General features: G+C 41.9%; 3 protein-coding genes across 5 annotated transcripts in view; 1 reads left to right on the forward strand and 2 right to left on the reverse strand.

Annotated features, from left to right (window-relative positions):
• chd5 (chromodomain helicase DNA binding protein 5) overlaps positions 1-2,233 on the reverse strand; it is a 92,417-nt gene extending 90,184 nt beyond the window's left edge. For both annotated transcript variants that reach the window (XM_088339081.1, XM_088339080.1), the window contains exon 1: positions 1,914-2,233. In XM_088339081.1, the coding sequence (XP_088195207.1) occupies positions 1,914-1,980 (67 nt within the window). In that variant the 5' untranslated portion in view covers positions 1,981-2,233. The remainder of the gene's footprint in view (positions 1-1,913) is intronic.
• A 3,470-nt stretch (positions 2,234-5,703) lies between these two features.
• rpl22 (ribosomal protein L22) lies at positions 5,704-11,787 on the reverse strand. The gene is made up of 4 exons (XM_088337294.1): positions 11,665-11,787; positions 11,263-11,379; positions 8,064-8,188; positions 5,704-5,884 (listed from the first exon to the last, which is right to left on the reverse strand). The coding sequence occupies exons 1-4, from the start codon at positions 11,674-11,676 to the stop codon at positions 5,743-5,745; spliced, it is 396 nt and encodes a 131-aa protein (XP_088193420.1). The 5' UTR covers positions 11,677-11,787; the 3' UTR covers positions 5,704-5,742.
• A 2,640-nt stretch (positions 11,788-14,427) lies between these two features.
• The window catches only part of rnf207a (ring finger protein 207a), a 47,580-nt gene continuing 37,869 nt past the window's right edge, over positions 14,428-24,138 (forward strand). The window contains exons 1-2 of one of the 2 annotated variants that reach the window (XM_088337296.1): positions 14,428-14,452; positions 17,159-17,349. In XM_088337296.1, the coding sequence (XP_088193422.1) occupies positions 17,159-17,349 (191 nt within the window). In that variant the 5' untranslated portion in view covers positions 14,428-14,452. Of the gene's footprint in view, positions 14,453-14,518; positions 14,572-17,158; positions 17,350-24,138 lie in introns of those variants that run through there. The other variant, XM_088337295.1, reaches the window with a different exon arrangement.

Raw genomic sequence — 24,138 nt, forward strand, 5'->3', positions numbered from 1 at the left:
CCAAAAAATGTGTGAACAAGTTTATTTTATTAACCAAATAAATGTTTGTTCAGGGAATAGCAATGGCTAGTGTTCATGGATCATCAGGGCAAAAGCACACAGGCAGAAGTTAGCATTCAGGATGAATCAGAGAATAGCCAAACTAAAGAAAACGAGATCATGAAAAGATGGAAAAAAACACTGCTCCACACTCTACAACCACCCAGCACAGGGAAAGCCAGAAGTCCTTAAGAATTCCGGCCCAGGTGTAAGCGATGACTTCCCTGTTCTCCGAGAAGAAATAGAGGCAGCAATTATTTCGCTGAAGAACGGAAAGTCTCCAGAATTCCACAAGATCCCATCAAAACGCATACGAAATGGGGGTGAACTAATTATAGATGTATTGACCAATATTTTCTGAAGGATCTGGCAAACAGGACAATGGCCATTTGCATGGACAAAATTGCTTGAACAACATAGTTCTGAAAACGGTCCTACTGACCAGACTCAAAGCGGCGCTGCCACGAGCGGCTGCCTTTTCCAGCAGCTGCCCTATTGTTTTATTGTCTGCTCCTACCTTCGGTGTTTTTTCTTCCCGTTTTGACAACTACACTATGGATTACTTCTATCCTATGGACATGGGTTTTAGCGCACAAAAATGCGTCTAATCAAGGAATCAACTCCTTGCCCTGAAGAATTCTCGTGCCGGCGTGATGAAGGGGCCTATCGTGGAAGAAGAGCCGGAGCTAGCTAAGCGGCTAGCGGCGTTATAAGTCTAGAAATCGACACTGACCAAGTGACCAAGATTAGACGAAACGAAATGGTAAATGGTAAATGGTCTGCATTTCTATAGCACTTTTCAAGTCAATGAAGACCTTCCAAAGCGCTTTACAATGTGCTTTACACTTACCCATTCACACACTCACTCACACACCAATATCGACCATGCAGCCATGCAAGGCACCGACATGCTTATTAGGGGCATTAGGGGTTCAGTGTCTTGCCCAAGGACACTTCGACATATAACACGGAGGAGCCGGGAATCGAACCTGCAATCTCTTGACCCCAAGGCGAGCGCTCTACCTCCTGAGCTAATGCCGCCCTACGTGACCAGTGAACCGAAGAGCAGGCTGTCAAACATACAGCCCGCGGGCCGTTTCCGAGTATGTCAAAAATAGACGCGAGTCTCAGAATCGTTTCTATTGAGGTAATGATTTTAATGCAGACTAAATGCTTTCTCCGCCCTGTAGAGGGCAGTGTCGGATTTGTACAGCATGGTGAGTTGGTTCAGGTGAAAACTACATTCACTGTTAAAAAAACAGGTTAACACATTCAATGCAAAAAATGAAAATCTTTTTTCCCTACTGTTTCTGAATAAATATGTCGTGATTCAAAAAGATCCCTCGTCAACTGCGATTATATGTAGGGAGGGTTACTAATGTAAACTGAAAAACTAAGCTCCGAAATTGGAGTCGACATCCTTTTACTGATCCGGCCCGCCTGAGAACCGAAAGTCTGGATCCGGCACCACAGCCGAACTGAGTTTGACATCCCTGCTTCAGAGCCCTAAAAAATTGACTACAAGTCCAAGAGCATCAAGGACAACACAAGCAGGATTTCTGGACTAAACTTGGTGTGGCAAAGGCTAGTTTGTGGGTGAGGGTGTTCAGCCCACTAGCTTTCAACTGGCATCTAAAGACAGTATTTAGAGAGGGAGATGAAATATTTCCCCCCATCATGCAACGACCCTCCTATCTTCTCCGTTCCCCGGGAAAGGCAGCTCGTGCGAAATGGAATAAACAACAGCATGACTGTGCGTGTTTTCGCAGCCCACCTCGTCCGCGGACAAGCCCCTTTCTCTTTGGACCAGCGTCGCTAAATAAAGTGAAGGACACTCCTCCTCTTTCTCCCTCCCAGCCTCCCTCCCTCCTCACCTGGCATCTCGTCGTCAAAATCCATGTCGTCCTGCGCCTCGTCTTCATTGCTCAGCGACCCGGGCATCTTGATCTCATCGCCCCCCTCCTCCTCCTCCAAAAAGCCCCCTTTTAGGCTCACAATCGTCCAAGTTAACCCTCCGCACGCCGCTCTCCTCCTCTCTCTTCTCCTCCTTTCTCTTCTTGCCAGTCGCTACTCAATGTCAAGCGCTGCGATCACACAGAAATGGAAATGTGATGATTCCAGGATCTGCTCATGACTCTCTCCAGGCAAAAAAAAAAAGAGAAAGAGGTCTGCCAGTCTGGCGAAAAAAATAAGAAACACGCACACACACAGAAGAAAAGAGAAAGGGGGGGGGGGTGGAACACACATGCCCAGATTGTGACGTCTGGTCTGTTGCCATGACGATGCATCCCATAATTTCAGCCACAACTAGTTAGGCGAGCCTGCGGAGTTCGACTAGTGGAGAGAAAAATACAAATAATTAAAAGGATCGAGAATAGTCGCACGCGCGAAATGTGGAGGAAAGGCGCTTTGGGAACAAGATTTCCCGCCAGACGATCCGCAAAATTTAGCGCCAAACTTATCAGCTGTAGTGCAAAAGAAAACTCCCCTGCAAAAACAAGAATCCAACCATCGATGAGCATCCATAGCAGGATAATGTAGATTCCTTTTTCATGCATGCAACTTTCTTCTTTTTTCTTTTCTTTAATTGGGGGTTTGGTAAATCCAAAGTGGACGAGGACGAGTGAGGGATCGTTCGAGAACGAAACGGCTCTATAAACAGACTCTTTAGGGGAATCCCTTTGAAATGATTTCTCTGTCACTCTCTTTCTGACCCTCCCTTTTGCCTTTCTCTCTTTGGCTCACGTTCTCATTTTCTCTTTCTCTCTTTCTCTTTTTTTCTCTTGTGTCTTTCTATTTCATTTGTTTTGCTCTTCTGTTCTTGCTCTCTCTTTATCTCCCTTTTCTCTTCCTGTCTTCTCCCTATTTCTCTCCTACTTTCTATTTTTCTCCTCTATCCTTTTTACTTTTCCCCCCTTTTTTTCTCTTTCCCATTTCTCTCTCTCACTTTATCTCTCTTTCTCTCTCCCTCTCTTCCAAACTCTCTCTCTCTATTCTGCTATGTCATTCTATCTCTCTCTCCCTCTCTCTCTCTCTGCCTCATTCGCTGGCCTTTTCTCTATTTTCTCTTTCTCCTTTTTCTATTTTTTTTATCTTTCCTCTCTCTTTCTCTATCCGTCTCGTTTTTTTGTCTCTCTTTCTGTTTTTTGTCCCTTTCTGTCTCAGTTTTTTTCTCCAGTTGTCTTTCTCTCGATCTTACTCTTGCTCTCTAATGAAGGCACTCGCGACTGGTCAATATGAGTGGTGTCATCTCCGTGTTAAAAAAGTTTAAACTAGTTAAAAGTTCACTTTATATTAAAAAAATAAAGGCTATTATGATAAAGTAGTGTAATACATATTCAATAATAATTGATTTGGTGGTTAGCACGTCTGCGGCACAGTTCTAAGGTTATGGGATCGAACCTTCCTGTGTGGAGTTTGCATGTTCTTCCTGTGCCTGAGTGGGTTTCCTCCAGGCACTCCGGTTTCCTCCCGCATTCCAAAAACATGCATGTCAGGCGAATTGTCCGGTCCAAATTGTCCCTAGGTGTGAATGAGCGAGCGAATTGTCTGTCCCTGCGTGCCCTCTGATTTGCTGGCAAGCAGTTGAGGGTGTCCCCTGCCCACTGCCCGAGGACGGCTGAGATGGGCTCCAGCATCCCGCGGCCCATCTGAGGATAAGTGGTGCACAAAATGGATAGATAGAATTAATTTGGTGCATAATGTTGCATTAGTATTGTTAATATATGATTAAAAGACAAATGATTCTGAAGATTCGTTTTGGAGCCCGAAGAGCCCCCTCTTTTCAGTGAGCCGAGCAGAAAGAGCCGGTTAACAAAAAAAAAAGCCGGAATTCCCATTACTAATGAGGCAGGCAGACTGCCTGGTTGTCATGGTTACTGCAGCATCAACACGGTGCACCACATGTATCCAAACACACTGTCACACTCACACTGTGTTTTTGTTTATTTTCTACTTAACAGGGTCAATCTTATTTCATATTTAAAGCGGTAAGGAAACACATTTACAAAACTACGATTTTTTTTTTTAAATTGTGTTTTTCACTTCAACTTGGGAAATGTGTTTTCCATACTATTCGTGTTATTTGGGGTTAAAGGGAGTGTGTATTCTTTGGTGCCCCCTAGTGATTAAAAAAACAAAACGCCATTCATTAAAATAAAACAGCATTGAGTTAAATATTCACAAAAAAATACATGAACTATCATGTAGAAGTGCAATTATCTTAAATAACATGAGCCTCACCAAAATGAAAAGAAATATGGTGCAGTTCGGTCTCTTTGAGTCACTGTAGTTTGTATTCTACCTCGTGCTTTTTAGCACTCGTTTTTGGACACAAAGGAAAATGCACCACTGTAAAAAAATCACAATCATAATACAGTATAAGGAAATATTGGGGTCCCTGCTATAGTGTCTTTGTTCGAGGCACCTGGCTTTATTTGACCACTAAATGTCACTGTATCGTGTAATGCAACCGAAACAACTGCTACAAATCACTAGGAAGAATACAAACTACAGAGAATCAGAGGCCAAACTGAATCTGCTTCTTATTTTTCCTCTCAGCCTTTCAAGTAAGTCAAGTCGTTTTTATTTGTGACGCCCTTAATCACAAAGAATCTCAAAGGGCTGCACAGGTTATTGCACAGACTATTATTTCAGACTATTATTACACCATCCCCTGATCTGGAACCAACATAAGGGCAAGGGAAAACTCAAAAACCACAACATGAGGAAAATGAGGAAACCTTGAGAAGGGACCGCACGAGGTATCCCCCTTTCAGGATTACCAGACAGCAAAGGATGTTGCAATTACAAATAATACAGAGATATTGACAATCATTTGGGATTTTGGGGGTACCTTTAGAAACTACATGCAGGGATCAGAATGGAGATTTTCATTTTCAGCTGAAATAGCCAAGTCCTCTGTATCCCTCAGTGGTCTGCGTACCAACATTAAAGAGAAAATGTAAATACAAATATTAGGGAAAAATAAAGATAGTGGACTATCATGTCAGCTATCCCGAGATGAACCTCATGTTACGTTAAAAAACAAATTTTTTAACCTGCATTTACTTAAAAAAGCATGCTTATAGAAGTTATCTTTGCTTTTTGTTTAGATAAATGTTTTTCTGTCATGGATTACGTTTTGATTGTCCACTAAAAGGTTCAAAATCTTACACCGTTCCTTTAAGCGAGGTAGTTAACCTTACTAGAATTGGGAAAAAAATGGTTCACTTTTTTCACCGATGGTTCACTGTCCCATTTATAGCATTCTATTGGTTATATCTGGACACACAACTTTTCAAGTCAATGACGTCCCAAAGCGCTTTACAGTGTGCTTCACATTTCCCAATAGCGGCCTTGTATTGCAGCCATGTAAGACGCTAACCTGCTAATTGGGGGTATTAGGGGTTCAGTGTCTTATCCAAGGACACTCCGACATGTAACACTGACGAGCCGGGATTCGAACTGGAATCCCTTGATTCCAAGACGAGCGCTTTACCTCCCGAGCTACTGCCGCCCCACTGCATTTCGATTTTCTGACTGCTTTGCGTCGGACAGCGTTCGAAATAACCCGAGTGCGTACTTTAAATTCCATACTTTGCAGTTCTATTTGGAAACTTAATTTACTTCATGGAATGGAAAAAAAAAAAAACAGGATGACAGTTCCATCTTTTAGGCATTTTATTGAACATAGGCTCAAATTTAGTCTTCGTCTTCTTCCTCTTCGTCCTGGTTGATCTGGAAGTAGCGTAGCTCGTAGCTCTCCTTGGTGTTGGCTATCACGCGCAGCCAGTCACGCAGGTTGTTCTTCTTGAGGTACTTCTTGGTGAGATACTTTAGGTATCTGGTAAGAGATAACACAATATGAGTTGCGTGGTCCTGATGTGACAGCAATGCATTAGGGGGAAAAAATATTTTTGATTTGCACTATCGTATACCAGACAGAGCCTGTTCTAGCTCCACTGTGGTGATGGTGACGAGTTGAACTATCAAACGTTGCTGTGTTTCGCCACCTAGTGGCCGTTGTCACAAAATACAATTGAACCGAGTTTATTGTCATTAGCAGCAACGTGGTGAAGCAATGTGTGCAACGAGATTGGACATGACACTCCAATATATGAGTGTGCATCACACCAATAGTGCAATGAAAGTAGTGTAATCATATTTTCAAGCAACAAAAATTCCCAAATGAGTCATAAGACATATATTCAACTGTTTAGCTACTTGTTCAAGGTAGTGATGTTGTCCTGATAAGATCTCCTAAAATATAGGCAGCTCATGTTTCTTGGTGATTGTATCTATTCATCAGTTAATTTGAGTCTGTGCAATCAAAGACACAGAAAGTTAAATCTTTGTGATGGATTAAAAGCCAAAAGGATGTTTCCAACCGGCCTGTTGGATGATTTAACACGGCCCGCCATAAACTTCTGAGTATGTCGAAAAAAAAAGGAGCGAGTCTGGGTCATTTCTATCAAAAGTTATGATTGGTTTTAAAAAATGCAGACCAAATGCTTCCACTGGGCACCAGAGGGTTGGAAAGGACATACTCTCACCTTAAGCAGGCCCAGCCTTGTAGTCTGATCTGATGTAGTCTAATCTTATTGCCTACACACAACTGAAACTTTTTCTGTGCATTTCTTTTTTTTATTTATTCCTTTCAAACCACTAAAACCATTGAGGCCAAACTTTTTTTACATACTCTAGCTTCCAATTGAGTTTGAATAGCGTGGTAAGTTGGTTCGGGTGTTAAAATAAACCAGTTGACACGGTCAATGCCAAGCATGAAAATTGTTTTATATATAATATGTAGAAGGCTACAAAAGTAGGCTGAATGCTCAAGAATACTAAAAACAACTTAAGTCGATATTGTTTCATTGATCCTGCTTGCCTGAGAGTCGGCCCCAGAGCCAAAATGAGTTTGACATCCCATGTAAACCTAAATGGAGTAAAATTGGCACGACGCGGCAATAGCAGTACATTATGAGTATTGTTTTAATGGTAATTTTTGAAAACGCGTGACTCAAGGAATGAATATATAAAATAAAGCAGATGGTAGATTTTAGTCCTTTTTTAACAATCAATGTTTTCTAACGTTAGATGTTAACATGAAGAATGAGCATAAAGTCTGCCATCTTCGTTACTACACTTCCTTACTTAAATGCTATTTCCCAATTTGCAAGGAAAATAATATAACATTTGAAAAAGTGAGTTAAAAATATGCAATAATACATAAATAGCAATATTTTCTGTCAATGAAGGAATATTTTTATTGCCGTCTGCTTTACATTGTTACTATGTTGTCTCTTCAGAAGTAGTTATGCCTCGCTAAAAGACTGTTTAATTTCCCAAGTTTTGGTATATCACAGATTTGCATCGTGTTCTGTAATCTGATTGGCCTAACAGTCAGCCCCCTTATTATTTTTTGACAGCACCGTAGTTATTTGTAGAAAAATATTATAACGTCTATATAGTACTTGTTAATGAATGATTTTACTTGTAAAAAGGGTTTGTTCTATGGTTTCAGTGTAGGAAATAACAGTCACCCTTATTCTTTTTTTTGACAGCACAGTAGTTATTTGTAGAAAAATATTAAAACGTCTATAGTACTTGTTAAGGAATGATTTTACTTGTAAAAATGGTTTGTTCTTTGGTTTCAGTGTAGGAAATAGTATTTATTTGCATAATTGTAACAAAATAAAAAATAAAACGGGTTTGTCTTTCACAGATTTTGCCTATCACAGGTTCTATTTGGAACGTAACCCCCACAACAAAGGACGGATTACGGCATCTAGATAAAACTTACAAGAAGTGATTTGGGAATTTCTTTGTATTATAAAGTTGAAACCCATGTACTTTGAGTAACAGCAAATAAGATGTTTCGAATGCATCCACCGATAGCTGCATCAAATTTGAGGATACTGCATATTCATAAACCAATAACACTGGGCGTCACCTTCTACAATTAAACAGGTTGTGTATAGAAATTCTTAGTAAGCAAAATAACAATAATAATAATAATTTACCGCTTAGAAAAAGGAACCTCGGAGTTGACAGCAATTTTACTTTTGCTTCTTTCAATGGACACCACACCGCCACCGAGGTTTCCTGCTTTGCCGTTGACTTTGATGCGCTCCTGCAGGAATCTCTCCTGTTGGAAGACGACAGGAAATGACAGGATAGGGCACGCGTCAAATTGAATTGATCAGAAATTAGGGGTCATAAAAGACAAGAAATTAAGCTGGAAAACACACATCAGACACATACAAACTAAAGTATCTAAAAGCTTTTCAATAATTATCGATCCATCCATTGTCTTCCGCTTATCCGAGGTCGGGTCGCGGGGGCAGCAGCGTTAAAAGGGAAGCCCAGACGTCCCTATCCCCAACCACCTCCTCCAGCTCATCCGACAGGACCCCGAGGCGTTCCCAAGGCAGCAGAGAGACATAGTCTCTCCAACGTGTCATGGGTCGCCCCCGGGGCCTCCTGCCGGTGGGACATGCCCGGAACACCTCCCAAGGGAGGCGTCCAGGAGGCATCCTTATCCTTATTAGATGCCCGAGCCACCTCAACTGGCTCCTCTCAACGCGGAGGAGCAGTGGCTCTACACCGAGTCCCTCCCGGATGACTGAGCTTCTCACCCTATCTCTAAGGGAGAACCCAGCCACCCTTGCGGAGGAAACTCATTTCGGCCACTTGTATCCGGGATCGAGTTCTTTCGGTCATGACCCAAAGTTCATGACCATAGGTGAGAGTAGGAACGTAGATGGACCGGTAGATGGAGAGCTTTGCCTTTCAGCTCAGCTCCCTCTTCACCACGACGGACCGGTACAGGGTCCGAATGACTGCAGACACCGCATCGACCCATCTGTCGATCTCCTGCTCCATCCTACCCTCACTCGTGAACAAGACCCCAAGATACTTTAACTCCTCCACTTGGGGCAAGACCTCCTCCCCGACCCGGAGGGAGCATACCACCCTTTTCCGACTGAGAACCATGGCCTCGGACTTGGAGGTGCTGATCCCCATCCCGGCCGCTTCACACTCGGCTGCGAATCGCTCCAGCGAGAGCTGAAGATCACGGCCTGAGGAAGCCAACAGCATTACGTCATCTGCAAAAAGCAGTGACGCAATGCTGAGGCCCCCAAACCGGACTCCATCCCCGCCAAGGCTGCACCTAGAGATTCTGTCCATAAAAGTTATGAACAGAATCGGTGACAAAGGGCAGCCCTGGCGGAGCCCAACCCTCACCGGGAACGAATACGACTTACTGCCGGCAATGCGGACCAGACTCTCGCACCGGGCATACAGGGACCGCACAGACTGGATAAGACTGTGCGGTACCCCATACTCCCGAAGCACCCCCCACAGGGCCTCCCGAGGAACACGGTCGAATGCCTTCTCCAAATCCACAAAACACATGTAGACCGGACAGGCAAACTCCCATGCACCCTCAAAGACCCTGAAGAGTGTCATTAATAATAATAATTTTAATAATTAATAAAGCCAAATTCATTTGTATCTATTATATGTTCTCTAGTTCTGCCATACTTAACATATTGTGCAGAGGGGTCTGGGGCAATAATTACAAAAATTGACTCCAGCCCCTTTTTATCCTCCAAAACCTTGCAATCGGAACCATACACAGGGTAGAATATCGAGATCATACTCCTATTTTGTTCGTGCAGTCCAAATGATTCAAATTGGATGATTTAGTCAAATTTTTCACTGCAAAACTGCTATTCAAGGTCAACAAAAACATCCAAAAATGATTTGTTCGGAAAGAGTGAAATTATAACTTAAAGGGTTGTCGTCAATTCAGATAGGAATACAGAGATGAAGAAACTGGGGTCAGAGTGATACGAGAGATTGGGAATAGTGCGTCTACGACTATGGTTAACTTTGTTGTTATTGTTGTAATTGTTATTTCATCACTCTTATTATTAATATTATTACTATTGTTGTTATTATCATTGGTGTATTTAAAAGGGAAGATAAAGGGGTAAAGAAAATAAGCATCTGCTTCTTACTACCCCTTTTTGAACAAGTTATGTAACATGATTTTGTTGTTGAGTTATTGTTTTTGTTCTGTTTTTATTTTAATGTTCGAAATAACTAAAAGGAACAGGCTCTTTCGGGTCCTAAACGGCTCTTCAGGTTGCTTTTGCTTCCCTCATCCCTATATGACCAAATAATATGCAAAATTATGCACAAAATGAATTAAAGCAAGGGGGGGTAGAACAAAAAAAGGAAAAAAATACCCAAAAAGTAGTGAAAAGCTGAGAAAAAACAAAAGGAAGAGAAAAAAGAAGGAAAAATTCAGAAAAAAAGCCAGAAGAAAAGACAGGAAAGAAACAAAAGAAAAAAGTAAATAGAGAACAAAAAGAAAAAAGTAACAGCGAGGAAAAAAATAAACACTATGAGATTTTTTTAAAGAATTAAAAAAAAAAAGAGAAAAAACAGGGAAAAAGAACAAAAAGTGTGTGTTGTGTCTAAAGAATTTCCAATTATACCAAGACAATCTTGTTGCCAACATTGTAATTCCACTAAAGAAACGTGATTAAGTACAGTTGTGTATCGTGCAACCGACTCAATAAGCCCCCAAATATGTTAGTATTATGCGACAAAAGATACCAGGAAAAAAAATAGAAATCTTGTGAAAGAATTGTTGTGAAAACAAATGACGTTTGTAGGCCGTACAACTTTTGCAATAATACATGAGTCAATTCATTCAAAACGGAAAAATAATTTTGCATTGCCGGAAACTCAGCAAAATGTAACGTGATGTCAAGTTTTGGACATGTTTGATAATGATTTAGTTGCCACACTTGGGATTGCTGTTGCTCACTGGTTTCTTCATTTTCCTCATGTTGAGGTTTTTGAGTTTTTCCTTGCCCTCATGTTGTTTCCAGATCAGGGGATGGTGTCATAATAGTCTCAAATAATAGTCTGTGCAATAACCTGTGCAGCCTTTTGAGACTCTCTGTGATTAAGGGCTATACAAATAAAAACGACTTGACTTTGTGTGAACGCGCAGACCCCTGGAAAATTACAGGGAACATTGATTGCTACTCCAAGGAAGAGAACCTTGGAGCCATTTCAAACAGCTCCTACATTGTTAAATGATCATCATATACACAATAAGGTGCGTTTGACTGCATGCAATCTTCAAGTTCAGCCATTGATGTGATTGACACATGACACATGTTTGGGACAAAAACTCACAAAGTTGCCAGCGTCCATAATGCCATCCTCCACAGGGTGCGTGCAGTCCAGCATAAACTTTAAGACCTGCTTCTTCTTCTTCTTGCCACCAGGCTTTTTGACCACCACTTGCTTCTTCTGAGCAAACACAATAGAAGACAAATGACATTCATAATAGCAACTGAGAAACGGAAATGTCGTAAAGTAAGTGCTTAGTGAATCACGCTACTCCATATGGATGCGGCTAAGCTAATGCTAACGATACAATATCGGGACAAATATCACGAGAGGAACGCTGAAATGTGTCGAGACGTACTCGGCAGGAATTTCAGACATTTAGTTACATGATCAGAGGCAATTCGGGAGGAAATATATAATACATGCTGTGTGTTCGAAGTGTATTTTGGTCGCCGAAGTACTCACAATCGGCGCCATGGCTGACACGTTTAGCGAAAAGGAAGTCGGAAAGCAGCGCAGGGCGTATAATAGATGCCAGCGACATGGATCTCACATCGAATACTCGGCATTTGATTAAAATATTTTTTATGACAACATCAAGGAAGAGAGGGTGAAATAAGTTTACGTAATTCTAAATTGTACTCGGATGTTTTGGTTTACTCGCGATCTCATGCGACTTTTAACTATAAGCAATATTATGGGGTCATAATAGTTTGCAGTTTGCAATAGTCTTTGATCTGTGCAGCCCTTTGAGACTCTTTGTGATTAAGGGCCAAACAAATAAACATGACTTGACTTGACATTGTTTGAGGGTGAATAAATGGCGGATTTATTTTGGAAAATTCCTTACACAACCATGCCAAAATATAGTTTTTGGTTTTGTGCAGGGAAAACTAAAAACATCAAAACATTTTATATTTGCAATAAAGACCTATCCTAAAGAAATTTAAATTTAATACTATCGGGTATAAGTAATCATTCCTATCTCACATTTGGTGGAATACCTGCATATTAATGAAACTAATTCTTACGCTCATTTTAAGTACAACATAAACAGTACGTTTTAGCAATTTGGGAAGGAAAAAATCCCAAATTTTGGTCAGCTCCATTAAATTCTACATCTTTGAACACATTGAAAAACCACTGTAGCTTACTTGGTTGAATACATCAATCTTTCCCTCCATCAAGTCAAGTCACATTTATTTATGACGCCCTTAATCACAAAAATGTCTCGAAGGACTGCACAGGATTACAATTACAAAATTGCACAATTACCCGATCTCAAACCAGCATGCCGGTAAGGAACAACTCAAAAACCTCAGTGTGAGGAAAAAAAAGAAACCTTGAGAAAGGACCTCACATGTGGCAATCCCCCTTCCAGGATTGACCAGGGTGAATAACAATTAGCATTACTGTACACAGAATAGTAAACATTAGGTAAGATGTTGAAGATGTAAACTAGTCCAGAAAGTCTATGACGGCCACGACGTAGCTTCCCATCTCTGCCAGCTGGTCCATGCAGGCGTTCACATGCTTCAGGTCAAACGCTGGTCCGCTGACTCATCTCCAATCGTCCTTCTCCTTTCTTATCACCACCAGGCAGGTAGGGGGAAAAAGACAATACAGAATATGAGGTGGGCATCAATCATAAGTTTTGGAATAGAAGTGTGTCTTAAGCCTCGATTCGGTTGCCTTAATCTGGACCTCCGTCTCATTTGTGGTGAGTCCTAGTCACCACTTGGACAACTAACAGTCCCATTTGTAGGGGCGGGCGACACTGGGAATTTCAGTATCAATCGGATCCGAGTAAATACAGGAAAGTATGGATCAAAAAAGACCCAATACTGATACTTTTTGCTCTGATATGTCATGATCATTTAAATGATAGAACCCCTCCCGCCTTGAGTTATTTCATATTTATGATTAATACAGCACATATATTTTACAATGCAAAATTTAATCTGCAAATATTACTGTTTCAAAGTCAAAGAGAGTCAAACCAAAAAAGCAGCAATTAAATGAAAATATTAATACCGTATAGAAATGTCAACGTGACACGTTCCACAATATTTTGAAAATGTAGTCAGAAAATGCCAAATAGTGTTAACAATACAACATAAAATTCAAAAACAGTATCAAAAATAAAACAACTGTTTCATAAGAGATCCTTTCTTCCTCATGCCACGAGGCTCTTTAACTCCACCCGGCAGAGTAAAGGCCCACATTAAACCACACCCCCTACATTGCATATTACTGAATTTTATTGCAATATGTATTCTATGTAGCACTATCTAGATACTCTATATAACACGTCACATTGGGTATTTGTATATTATATTCTTTTTGCTTTATTTTTGTATTGTTCTCAGCGCAGGGATGCTGCTGGAAATGTGAATTTCCCTGCGGGGATGAATAAAGTATCTATCTATCTATATCTATATCTGTATCTATCTATCTATCTATCTATCTATCTATCTCTCTATCTCTCTATCTCTCTATAACAAAAAACAATAGTCAAACCAAAAAGCTGCAATGTAATGAAAATAAAAGGCTAAGTATATCAACAAGACAACTAAAATACACTCATTGCACAATGTTTTGAAAATAGTAGTGCAATTGGATACAATTTAAAAGTATGATGTAGATCTAGGGCAGCACGGCGGCGCAGTGGTTAGCGCATGTGCAGCACAGTTCAAGTCATGGGAACCTCCTGCGTGGGTTCAATTCCAGCTCCAGACTTCCTGTGCGGAGTTTGTATGTTCTCCCCGTGCATGCGTGGGTTTCCTCCGGGCACTCCGGTTTCCTCCCACATTCCAAAAACATGCATTTCAGGTGAATTGGCCGGTCCACATTGTCCCTAGGTGTGAATGAGCGAGTGAGTTGTCTGTCCCTGTGTGCCCTGCGATTGGCTGGCAACCAGTTCAGGGTGTCCCCTGCCCACTGCCCGATAATTGCTGGGATGGGACCCCCGCGACCCTACTGAGGATAAGCGGTGCAGCTGATGAGATGAGATGTAGGTCTATTCACACAATCCACAACCAAATATGATTCTTATTTTAGTTCAAATGGGATGGCATTGATCCCAGGATAGTATCAGCATTGGGATCGATCCTGTTCCCCTGCTGGGGCGGGCAAAAGTAGGGCTGGCATGAAGTGTGCGCTGTCAGCTGCCTGGCAGGGGCGGCCAGAGGGCCTACTATTCAAGCATTGTTGTCATTCCTGCTGGGGGGCACGCTGATAGTGCTGCTGAGAGGTAAGACCGTCTTGCTGTCCTTTGCGCTCTCTGACATTTCAGCTTTGTTTAGTCACAGGATCTTTCTTTTGTGTTGTCTGTGGACTTTATCACACTGTAGGCGCTGATAGGATTTGAAGGTAAGTGCGCAGCTCCCGTTGTTTATTTTAATCATTGCGGGATATATTTGATCCCCGCCACAAGCTAGCAAAAAGCTGGCCGTTACTGTTTACAACCTGTACATTTTCGTTACTTGCAAGCCAGTTATGTGACATTTAAATGGGTTCACGGTTTATGGATCCCCTGGCCTGCGTTTGGGTCATGGCAAAGTCGGCACCCGTCCATTCCTTGATGTCGTCAGCCCAGTTCTTTGTCTGTGTTCCTCTCCTGCTTGTTTGACTTTGCCCTGGAGAATCAACTTGACCAGCACTGATCATGTTGTGATGTGACCATTCCACTGCAGTTTTTGTCTGCTAACAGTTGACAAGTTTTTCGGAGGGTCCAATGTGCCCTCTTGATGGTGTAGCACACTGTTTCATTTGTCACATGGGCTATGTAGCTGATACCTAGCATCACAGCTACATGGCCTGGATTATATTTTCCGGCCTTGCTGTGGAAGTCCATGTCTCGCAAGTGTAGAGGAAGATATAAGTCACCAGATCCTGCATAAGTTCACTGCTATGTTATTGTCCCTCCAGATGGATTAAAATCTGGCAAGTGCAGCTGTGGTTTGAGCTATCCTGGCCATAATTTTTGGTGTTGACCCCTCTTCTGATGGCAGCGCCAAGATGTCTAAATTTGGTGAAAGGTTTTATCTCTTGGTGTTATATGGTGTTATTTTGTTTTTTTGTGTGCTGATTTCCACTCCACACTGGGTTGATGCTTTGTCCAGGCAATTGACCAGATCTCTGAGCTTCTGTTCGTCTCCTGATAGGCCATCAGTTTCAGTAGCAAAATAGCATTAGCGTTATGCAAGACTTAGTGACTGTACCTTCATGTTGGTCCTTGGTTTCGGTCAACCTCTCCAGGAAGATGTTGAATTAGATTAGAGAAACAATGCAGCCTTGTCACACCAAATATTGTTTGAAACCACTCTCCAATTGTACCATTGATCAGTACCGCACTGTTGGCTGTGGCACACACTTGTTCAATGGTCTAAACTTGTTTCTGGCCCATGTTGTACTTTTGCCTGGTAGGCCACAAGGTGGCTTACCATCTATCCATCCATTATCTGCACCACTTATCCTCAGTAGGGTCGCGTGGGTGCTGGAGCCTATCCCAGCTATATTCAGGCAGTGGGCAGGGGACACCCTGAACTGGTTGCCAGCGAGTCGCAGGGCACACATAGACACACAACTCACTCGCTCGTTCACACGTAGGGACAATTTGGACCGGCCAATGAACCAAACTCCACAGAGGAAGGTTTGATCCCCTGACCTCATAACTGTGCCGCTCACGTGCTCACCACTGTGCTGCCATGGCTTACCATACTCTGTCAAATGTATTTTGAAATCCACAAAGATATGGTAATGGTTTTTCTGGTGTTGTTGAAACTTCTCGCACAGGATGCGCGGATCAAAAATCTGTTCTGTGGTGCTCCTTCCTTCTCTGAAACCTGTCTGTTCTTCTGCAAGGATGTCTTCAGCCTGTAGTTTTAGTCTGTTCAGTTGGACCTTTAGCATAACTTTGTCATGTCCAGCATGGTCGCCGTGGCGACCGGCTGGCCCCGCCCCCTGGGCACCGGCTGTAGTAAATCATCTAATCTGCGTGTGTGCTTTTTAAGGGCGGGTTGTGGGTTTTGCCGGTTGCTGGTTCATTGCATTTTCTGTTCTGTTTTGCTCTGTCCTGTTTTGTTTGATTCGGAGGAAACCTTTTGAGTAAAAACCTGTTTTGTGAGTATCCCTAGTCCTGCTTGCCTGTAAGCCTGTTTTTGTTTTGTTTTGTCCGTGAGTGTTGGACGACTTTTATTTCCTTAATAAAAGTATCAGATCGTTAACGCGAATGAGTTCTCCCTTCCTGCCTCCTGCCTCCGATCCGGTCTGGTCCCTTGACAAACTTTACTTGCATGGCTGAGGAGACTGATGGTTCTGTAGTTGTAGCATAGCTGGTGATTTTCTTTATTTGGTAGAGTAATTACTAACAATTTAGTCCATGCAAATGTCCACTGTCCTTTTTGCAAGATCATTTTGCAAACATTTTTTAAGATGTCTTTAGTTTGCTCACCACCGTTCTGATAGGATGTTGACGATTCCTGGTGACTTTCCATTCTCCAGTGAGTAAATTGCGTCCTCTACATCTTCTAGAAGGATAGGGAAGTTGTTCTTTCCTCTTGGCCGGAATTCTTAGGGACCTCAGGGTTTTCCTGTGTTGGGTGGTTGTATAGTTTGGAGCAGTATTCTTTTCATCTATTCCTGATCTCTTTTTCTTCAGTTAGGCATAATCTCTTTCTGGCAAGAAGCAAGCTGAGCCCTATCCCAGTTGAGTGAGTGGCACAACATTGCAAAGAACCCCTACTGTATATATTTGTTATTCTGAGACACTGTCCACCTTTCCACAGTTGCCCTTGTTCCCGTGACGAGTTAGAGCAGCTTTTCTAAAACACGGCATCATTTCCCACTCCATGTGTTGGCGTGCTCAGTTATTACCAAGGCATTTTAAACAATAAATCATACATGAAACACAACAATACAGAAAGACGGCCTTACTCATAGTGGGTCCTTATTGCAGATGGCCGGAGGAATCCTTAGCAATTTGGACAACCTGTGCAACGTGGACTGTGCCAACGTGCACCCCCTGGTGTGCCACCTGTGCCATGAGCAGTACCAGTCACCGTGTCTGCTAGATTGCTACCACATCTTCTGCGCCCGTTGTTTGCTGGGACGGACTAATGACAGCCGACTAAGCTGCCCCCTCTGTGGGTAAGAGTTGAAAAAAAAACTTACAAAAACAGTATAAAGAGACACTGTGTATTATTTCGTGCCCCCTAGTGGTAAAAATACATATTTATCTATAAAACAATATTAATTTCATCTCATCTCATTATCTGCACCGCTTATCCTCAGTAGGGTCGCGGGGGTGCTGGAGCCCATCCCAGCAATCATCGGGCAGCGGGCAAGGGACACCCTGAACTGGTTGCCAGCCAATCGCAGGGCACACAGGGACAGACAACTCGCTCGCTCATTCCCACCTAGGGACAATTTGGACCGGCCAATCCACCTGAAATGCATGTCTTTGGAATGTAGGAGGAAACCGGAGTGCCCGGAGGAAACCCCCGCAAGCACGGGGAGAACATACAAACTCCGCGTGCGGTCCCTTCTCAAGGTTTCTTCCTTTTCCTCATGTTGAGGTTTTTGAGCTTTTCCTTGGCCTCATGTTGGTTGCAGATCAGGGGATGCTGTCATAATAGTCTGTAGTTTGCAATAATCTGTGGTCTGTGCAGCCTTTTGAGACTCTTTGTGATTAAGGGCGTCACAAATAAACATGACTTGACCGGATATTGTACCTGTAAACATGTGTTTATTTGTTTTAACCAATACCTACTCCCTTAGGGACTTTAGCCAATCAGAAAGTAGAACACAATGCATGATGAAAATCCCCCGGAGCACCAAGACTGTGAAAGGTGAACCCCATTAAAGTGAGGGACGTATAATACAATTACCTGTATTATTTTGCGTGTGTCTTATTGTTAAGTCTACATTTGAAATATTAAAGTGTACTGGTAAGCATGTCGCTGAATTATTAGGCCATTTATTTATTTATTTTTTATTGTTCTGATAACGTAGATGTGACCTCAATATTTTTTCAAGGTCTGTGAAACATATGTCTGAAAATTCCTGACTATCCCTAGACAATCTTATAATGTATTCAGTTAGAGAAATATTTGCTGAATATTCTTGATCTGGTTCCAGAGGAACTGTGTGCTTGGAAAATGGGGAAAAATGAACATGTAGGATTCTACTTTTTAAGTCTCGCAAATGAAATGGTAACATCCAAAATAAAAAGTCAAAGTCCGGTTGTTCATTTGAGAACTAACAATTAACAATGCAACATTAAAAATAGATGTCTTTACTGTCATTGATAAAATCGTAGTGAACATTGTTTGCAGCAAGATGAGACATGGAAAAGTCAAGTCAAGTCAATTCACATTTATTTATGACGCCCTTAATCACAAAAATGTCTCAAAGGACTGCACAGGATTACAATGACACAATAACCTGATCTTAAACCAACATGCGGGCAAGGAACAACTCAAAACCTCAGCGTGAGGGAAAAGAGAAACCTTGAGAAAGGACCTCACAAGTGGTCATCCCCCTTCCACGATGACCAGGGTGAATCACAATTAGAATTACCGTACACAAGCATAGTAAACACTAGGTAACATGTTGAAAATTTGTCCGGAAAGTGCATGACAGGAGCGACGCCCCCAGCCTGTTAACTAGTCCAGAAAGTCTATGACAGCCACGAAGCAGTTTCCCATCTCTGCCAGCTGGTCCATGCAGGCGTTCACATGCTTCAGGTCAAACGCAGGTCCGCTGACTCATCTCAAATCGTCCTTCTCCTTCGTATCACCACCAGGCAGGCAGTCGGAAAAAGACAGGACAATACAGAATATGAAGTGGGCATCAATCATAAAAACAAGATGAAAAAACGAAAATTGGGCAAAAATATTTACAAGGTCGTGCTTGGAAACTGGCCCAAGTTGTAATAATAGTGCAATGGAAAGTAGTGCAATACCATTTAGCAGCAACAAAATTCCTGGGTAAGTAAATAAATAAGATAAATGAAATGAAATGATCTGCATTTTATATAGCGCTTTTCAAGTCAATGACTTCTCAAAGCGCTTTACAGTGTGCTCCACATTTCCCAATAGCGGCCTTGCAGCTAACCTGCTTATTGTGGATATCAGGGGTTCAGTGTCTTACCCAAGGACACTTCGACACGTAACACGGAGGAGCCGGGATTCGAACTGCCATCTCTTGATCCCAAGACGAGCGCTCTACCTCCTGAGTCACTGAGTATCAATTTTTCTATGCAACGTGCAAGATTTATATTTTTCACAGTCTTGAGCGCTTTTTCTGTGGATGAATTTTGAAGTCCTTGTTTTAAGGGACCTGTACCGTGTACCAGATGATAAATGGTCAAAGAGGTGTTGGCTGGGGTAAGAAGAGCCCTGTATAATTTCGTTAGCTCTGTTGCTGTATCATAAACCGGCAAGATAGCGGCCGATGACTTTCTAGGCCACAGGTGTCAAACAGGCGGCCCGCGGGCCAGATCAGGCCCGCTAAGGGATTGAATCCGGCCCGCGAGACAACACTCAGAGAAGCGCAAGAGAAAAACAAGCTGCAGGTTGAAATATGTCAACTTGATGTTGCCAAAGCTAGGTTCCTCTCACAAAGACAATGTACTTGTATTCATTTCTCTCTCTGTTTTCCACCATTTTTCTCCCACTCTCTGTCTCCGTTTCTTTCACTCTGTGTCTCTATTTTTCTCTTCCTTTGTTGCTCTTTGTCTCTTTCTCTTTCTGTGTCTTTTTAACTTCATTTGCTCTAACTTCCTTTTTTCCTTTTCTCTTTCTCTCTTCCTACCCTTTGCGCTTTCTTTTCTCTTTTCTCTCCTTCTGTCTTTCTATTTCTCTTTGGATTCCTTTCTTCCTCTCCCTTTCTTTCCCCCTCTCTCACGACTTCTCTTATTATATCTTTTGTTTCTTACGCTCTCTCCCTCTCTCCCTTTTTTTCTTTCTTTGTCCCGCCCTCTGCCCTTTTCCCTCCCTCTTTCTTTTATTTCTTTCTCTCTCTTTTTGTTTCTCTTTAATCTACTAGTCCGGCCCCCGACAGAATGTTTGTTCTATCGTGTGGCCCGCCGAGTTAAAATGAGTTTGACACCCCTGTTCTAGGCTGTGTTGATTACCCTTGGAACGGTTTTGAGTTAAGCGTAAGCCCATCCTCTCTTTTTTTCTTTGGACTCCAGGCTTCAATCATGGTGCATTCGGGTAATCGAGGGAAGAATTGAGTCTTTTGACAGGTAGAATAATCCCTGGTTTTTCGCTGGGGTTGCGTTCCAAAAACGTCCTGTGATAGTCAAAACCCACAAAGTGGAAACGTTATTTCATGAATTCTCAAAAACAGACCCAATATACTCAAGTATGTTTGACAAGTATCTTACTTTATAATTGTTTTTTTTTTTACAAATATTTTTGTAAGGTCAAATTATCAAATCATCTTGCCGTTTTATTGCACTATAGTACTGTAACTATTGAAGAGACGATCAACGCCATGTGGCCGTTTTGTAAAACTGCATGTACCCTCCGGTCTGCAATCCCCAAAAAACATAGAAGCAAGAAAATTCTAATAATAATTCTGGATCCGCAAAAAAATAAGTCTTCTTTGGATTTTATAAGAAAAGAAACCAAAACGGTATCCATCAATCTTAATTGAAAACACGTTTAGAATGTGTCCTGTTTTGTCCTATGAAACCGTATGTTTTTCCACCATCAAACATTTTTGAAAAAGCGCCTGGTAAGCATATTCCTCCGTGCTTAATTGGTTCAGAGCATACGATGTAAGCCGAAGACTATGTCGCCAAATGCCACGATGCGGTGTTTGGTAACCTTCAGGCCGACCGATGGCTTTTAGGTCAACTAGGAAATTCAATTCATTTAAAGCTGTTTTACGTATGTGTATAATGCAGACGGCACCGTCAGCTTTTATCGTCGCCGGCGACTTCAATCAGGCATGCTTAAGGACTGTACTTCCTAAATTCATTCAATACGTGGACTGAGCAATCAGGGAAAAAAACACTGGACCGTGTGTACAGTAAGATCAAACATCCTAGTTGGATCCGGCCATCTCTGTCTGTCCCTCACCCCCTCATCCACCCCCCTACGGAGGAAACCAAAGCTTATGCAATCAAGGACAGTACAAACATCTAAGTTGTTCCTTTATCTCTTTGCTTTCTTTATCCTCACTGTAAAATGTGGACCTGGAGTGCCACGTCCAATTTCGTTGTCACAATATATTCAACCCATGTTGTAACAATGACAGTAAAGGTAGATTCTATTTTATTCTATTGACAAGCAGAAAAAGGGCCAATCAGAATGCAGAACACAACGCACTACGGAAATCCACAAAGTAGCAAAGCCGCGATGAGCGAACCAGGATATAGTAAGGGATTACCGTATCGGCTTTGTGTTTTGCTTCTCTGCACGCCCGACGACCGCAGCGGGGCTGAGCAGCCGGAACAGCTGCCGGGTTCGAGGTGTCAGGAGGCTGGAGGGCCGATCTTTCTAGTGTCGCATTTAGCTCTGCCCGTCACACAGCAAACAAAGCATCGTGGCATTTGGCGACATAGTCTTCGGCTTACAGCAAATCAAACGGAGTCGCATTACGCCAATCCATTTCATTCCGATCAAGGAGTGACGCACGGTGTTTGGTAACCTTCAGGCCACCGACGCTAACTTTAACACCACCTGTGAGGTCACGGCTCTGCCATGTTAGAGGAGGTGTCCGGCAGGAGGATGAGTTTGACGTCAAATCAATGCTTTCAGAGAAAATTGTAGCTCCCAGGCTTCTGTTCACTTTTTGTGAAAACATTTACGGTAGTCTACTTACAATCACACCAGAGGTCGGCAATGTACTGCTCGTGAACCAGATATGGCTTTTTTAATTCGATAAAATAAGGGCCATCGTATTTGTCTCTATGTGAAGCTACACAGTTTTGTTCAGTTCTTTTTTTTTCTTTGTATGTTCCAAAATATATAGGGCAAAGTTTTAACTAGTTTACACTCACAGTGTTACACCAACAGGCGCCGTTTTGGCTGTGCGTCTCGACGGAAACCTTTGTATGAAGGCTCATTAAACAATGTATGTTCACTGTTGAGACACTTTATGATGAAAACCCACAGAACAAACCCAAAAAGGCGAGCCAAGCACCCAGAGCAATTTGATTGGGTGAGCGGTAGGCACATAAAGCGCACTCCCCTACATACGTCCATATCCTCGTCGTTCACAGTATTATGCAACATTTTACACTACATTTTTACGAAAGAACTCTACTTGCACCTAGTTTGGAAACCGTTATTTACAACAAAATGTCGATCAAAACAAGCCTCAAGAATCTAACAGAGAGAGAGACACATTTTAAGTGGTAAACTTGTAAATGGGCAGAGGCTCTGGCCTTATTATTATTTCAACGAATATAAAAACATCACATGTCACAGATAAGTACAAGGTACTGAAGAATTAGCTATTTTGAAGAGCAGTTTAGGTGGTTGTGTGTAATTGTTCTCAAAATATATGATGTGGCTGTCAAAATGTTTTTTTTTCACTTTCTTAACTCTTTGAGTCAAAAAGTTACAGATCCCTGAACTACACTGTATTATACATTAGGGGTGCAACGACTCAGAAAACTCGATCCGCAGATCAGTCCAACTGATGCGATCATTTTTTGGGATTGGCAATGTAAAAACACTTTATAAATTTTAAATGGGAACATGTGAATACATTGTTAACATATAGACCATTTTTTATGTTTGCAAACAATGGTGATGTAAAGGGATTTAGTAGGTACCCATGTCAAATGCAAATATGGTTAAAACTAGCATGGCACCAAACAGGAAAACTATACAGAGTAATCAACACAGCCCAAAAGTCATGGGTTTCACTCTGCCCAGTCTAGAGGACATTGATGACTTACAATACTGCAACAAAGCCATTATAAAGGACTCCTTTCACCTCAGCCACCGCCTCTTTGACCTGTTGCCCTCTTAAAGGTGCTACATGTCGCTTACAGCAAGGATTAACAGGCTCAGTGACCGTTTCTTCCCCAGAACCATCACCACCTTAAACAAGTTCTCAAGACTAAAAAATGCAATTATTGCCTGTTGTGTTGAAGAATGAATGTCTTATTTGGGAATGTTGTTGGTGCTGGAAAATGATTGCCTTATTTTCATTGCACTATTATTACAACTTGGGCCAGTCATCAAAGCACTATCTTGTAAATACGTTTGACTCTTTATGCTGAAGTTATTTTTTATATCATTTCTTTTTTTAAAGTCTTCATTACGTGATTATACTTGAGTGCAATGTCAAATTCTTTTGTAAACAATGTTAATGTTCACCACGTTAAGATAAGAAGCGCCACTCCAGGATTAAACATGTACAGTACAGTTCAGTGGAACCTCGGTTCTCGACCATAATCCGTTCCAGAACCCTGTTCGAAAACCGATTTGGTCGATCACGGAAAATCGTTTTTCCCATTAAAAGTCATGTAAAATCGTTTTAATCCGTTCCAACACCCTGAACGTTCACCTTGAATGTTTAACGTAAACATGAAGCTAACCCAGGCTAATCGTACGTTCGCGCTAGCGTCATCTTCCGTACGAAAGATGACGCTAACATGAACGTGTCAAAATTTAAAAAAAAGGATTATGAATAGGATTTCTTACCTTTGTGGTGGACGGTGGGGAGAGAAAAATCCTCAAAAGTTTTTCAACCTCTTCCAAAACTTGCGGCAGTTGCTCGCTTATAGCGCTAACTTCCTTAGCCGCATCACTCGATTTCACATCCTCCTAATTCATTAGTATCGTACCGATCGTAAATTTAGCCATGCTGTATTCACTAGCAAGACCGGAAATTCGTACCCCTCTTTCACATTTAGCTATTATGTCTTTCTTAAAGTCAATAGTTGGACAAACAACTTGTTTTTTTTCA

This window comes from Urocampus carinirostris, chromosome 6 (assembly GCF_059441175.1).
Source record: "Urocampus carinirostris isolate Australia breed hairy pipefish chromosome 6, RoL_Ucar_1.0, whole genome shotgun sequence".
NCBI lineage: Eukaryota > Metazoa > Chordata > Actinopteri > Syngnathiformes > Syngnathidae > Urocampus > Urocampus carinirostris.

Coding starts and splice junctions, on each gene's coding strand:
- rpl22 (XM_088337294.1), bottom strand. Junction 8,189..11,262: donor TTATGGACGCTGGCAACTTT/GTGAGTTTTTGT, acceptor GTCTTCCAACAG/GAGAGATTCCTGCAGGAGCG. Junction 5,885..8,063: donor GAGGTTCCTTTTTCTAAGCG/GTAAATTATTAT, acceptor ATCTCTTACCAG/ATACCTAAAGTATCTCACCA.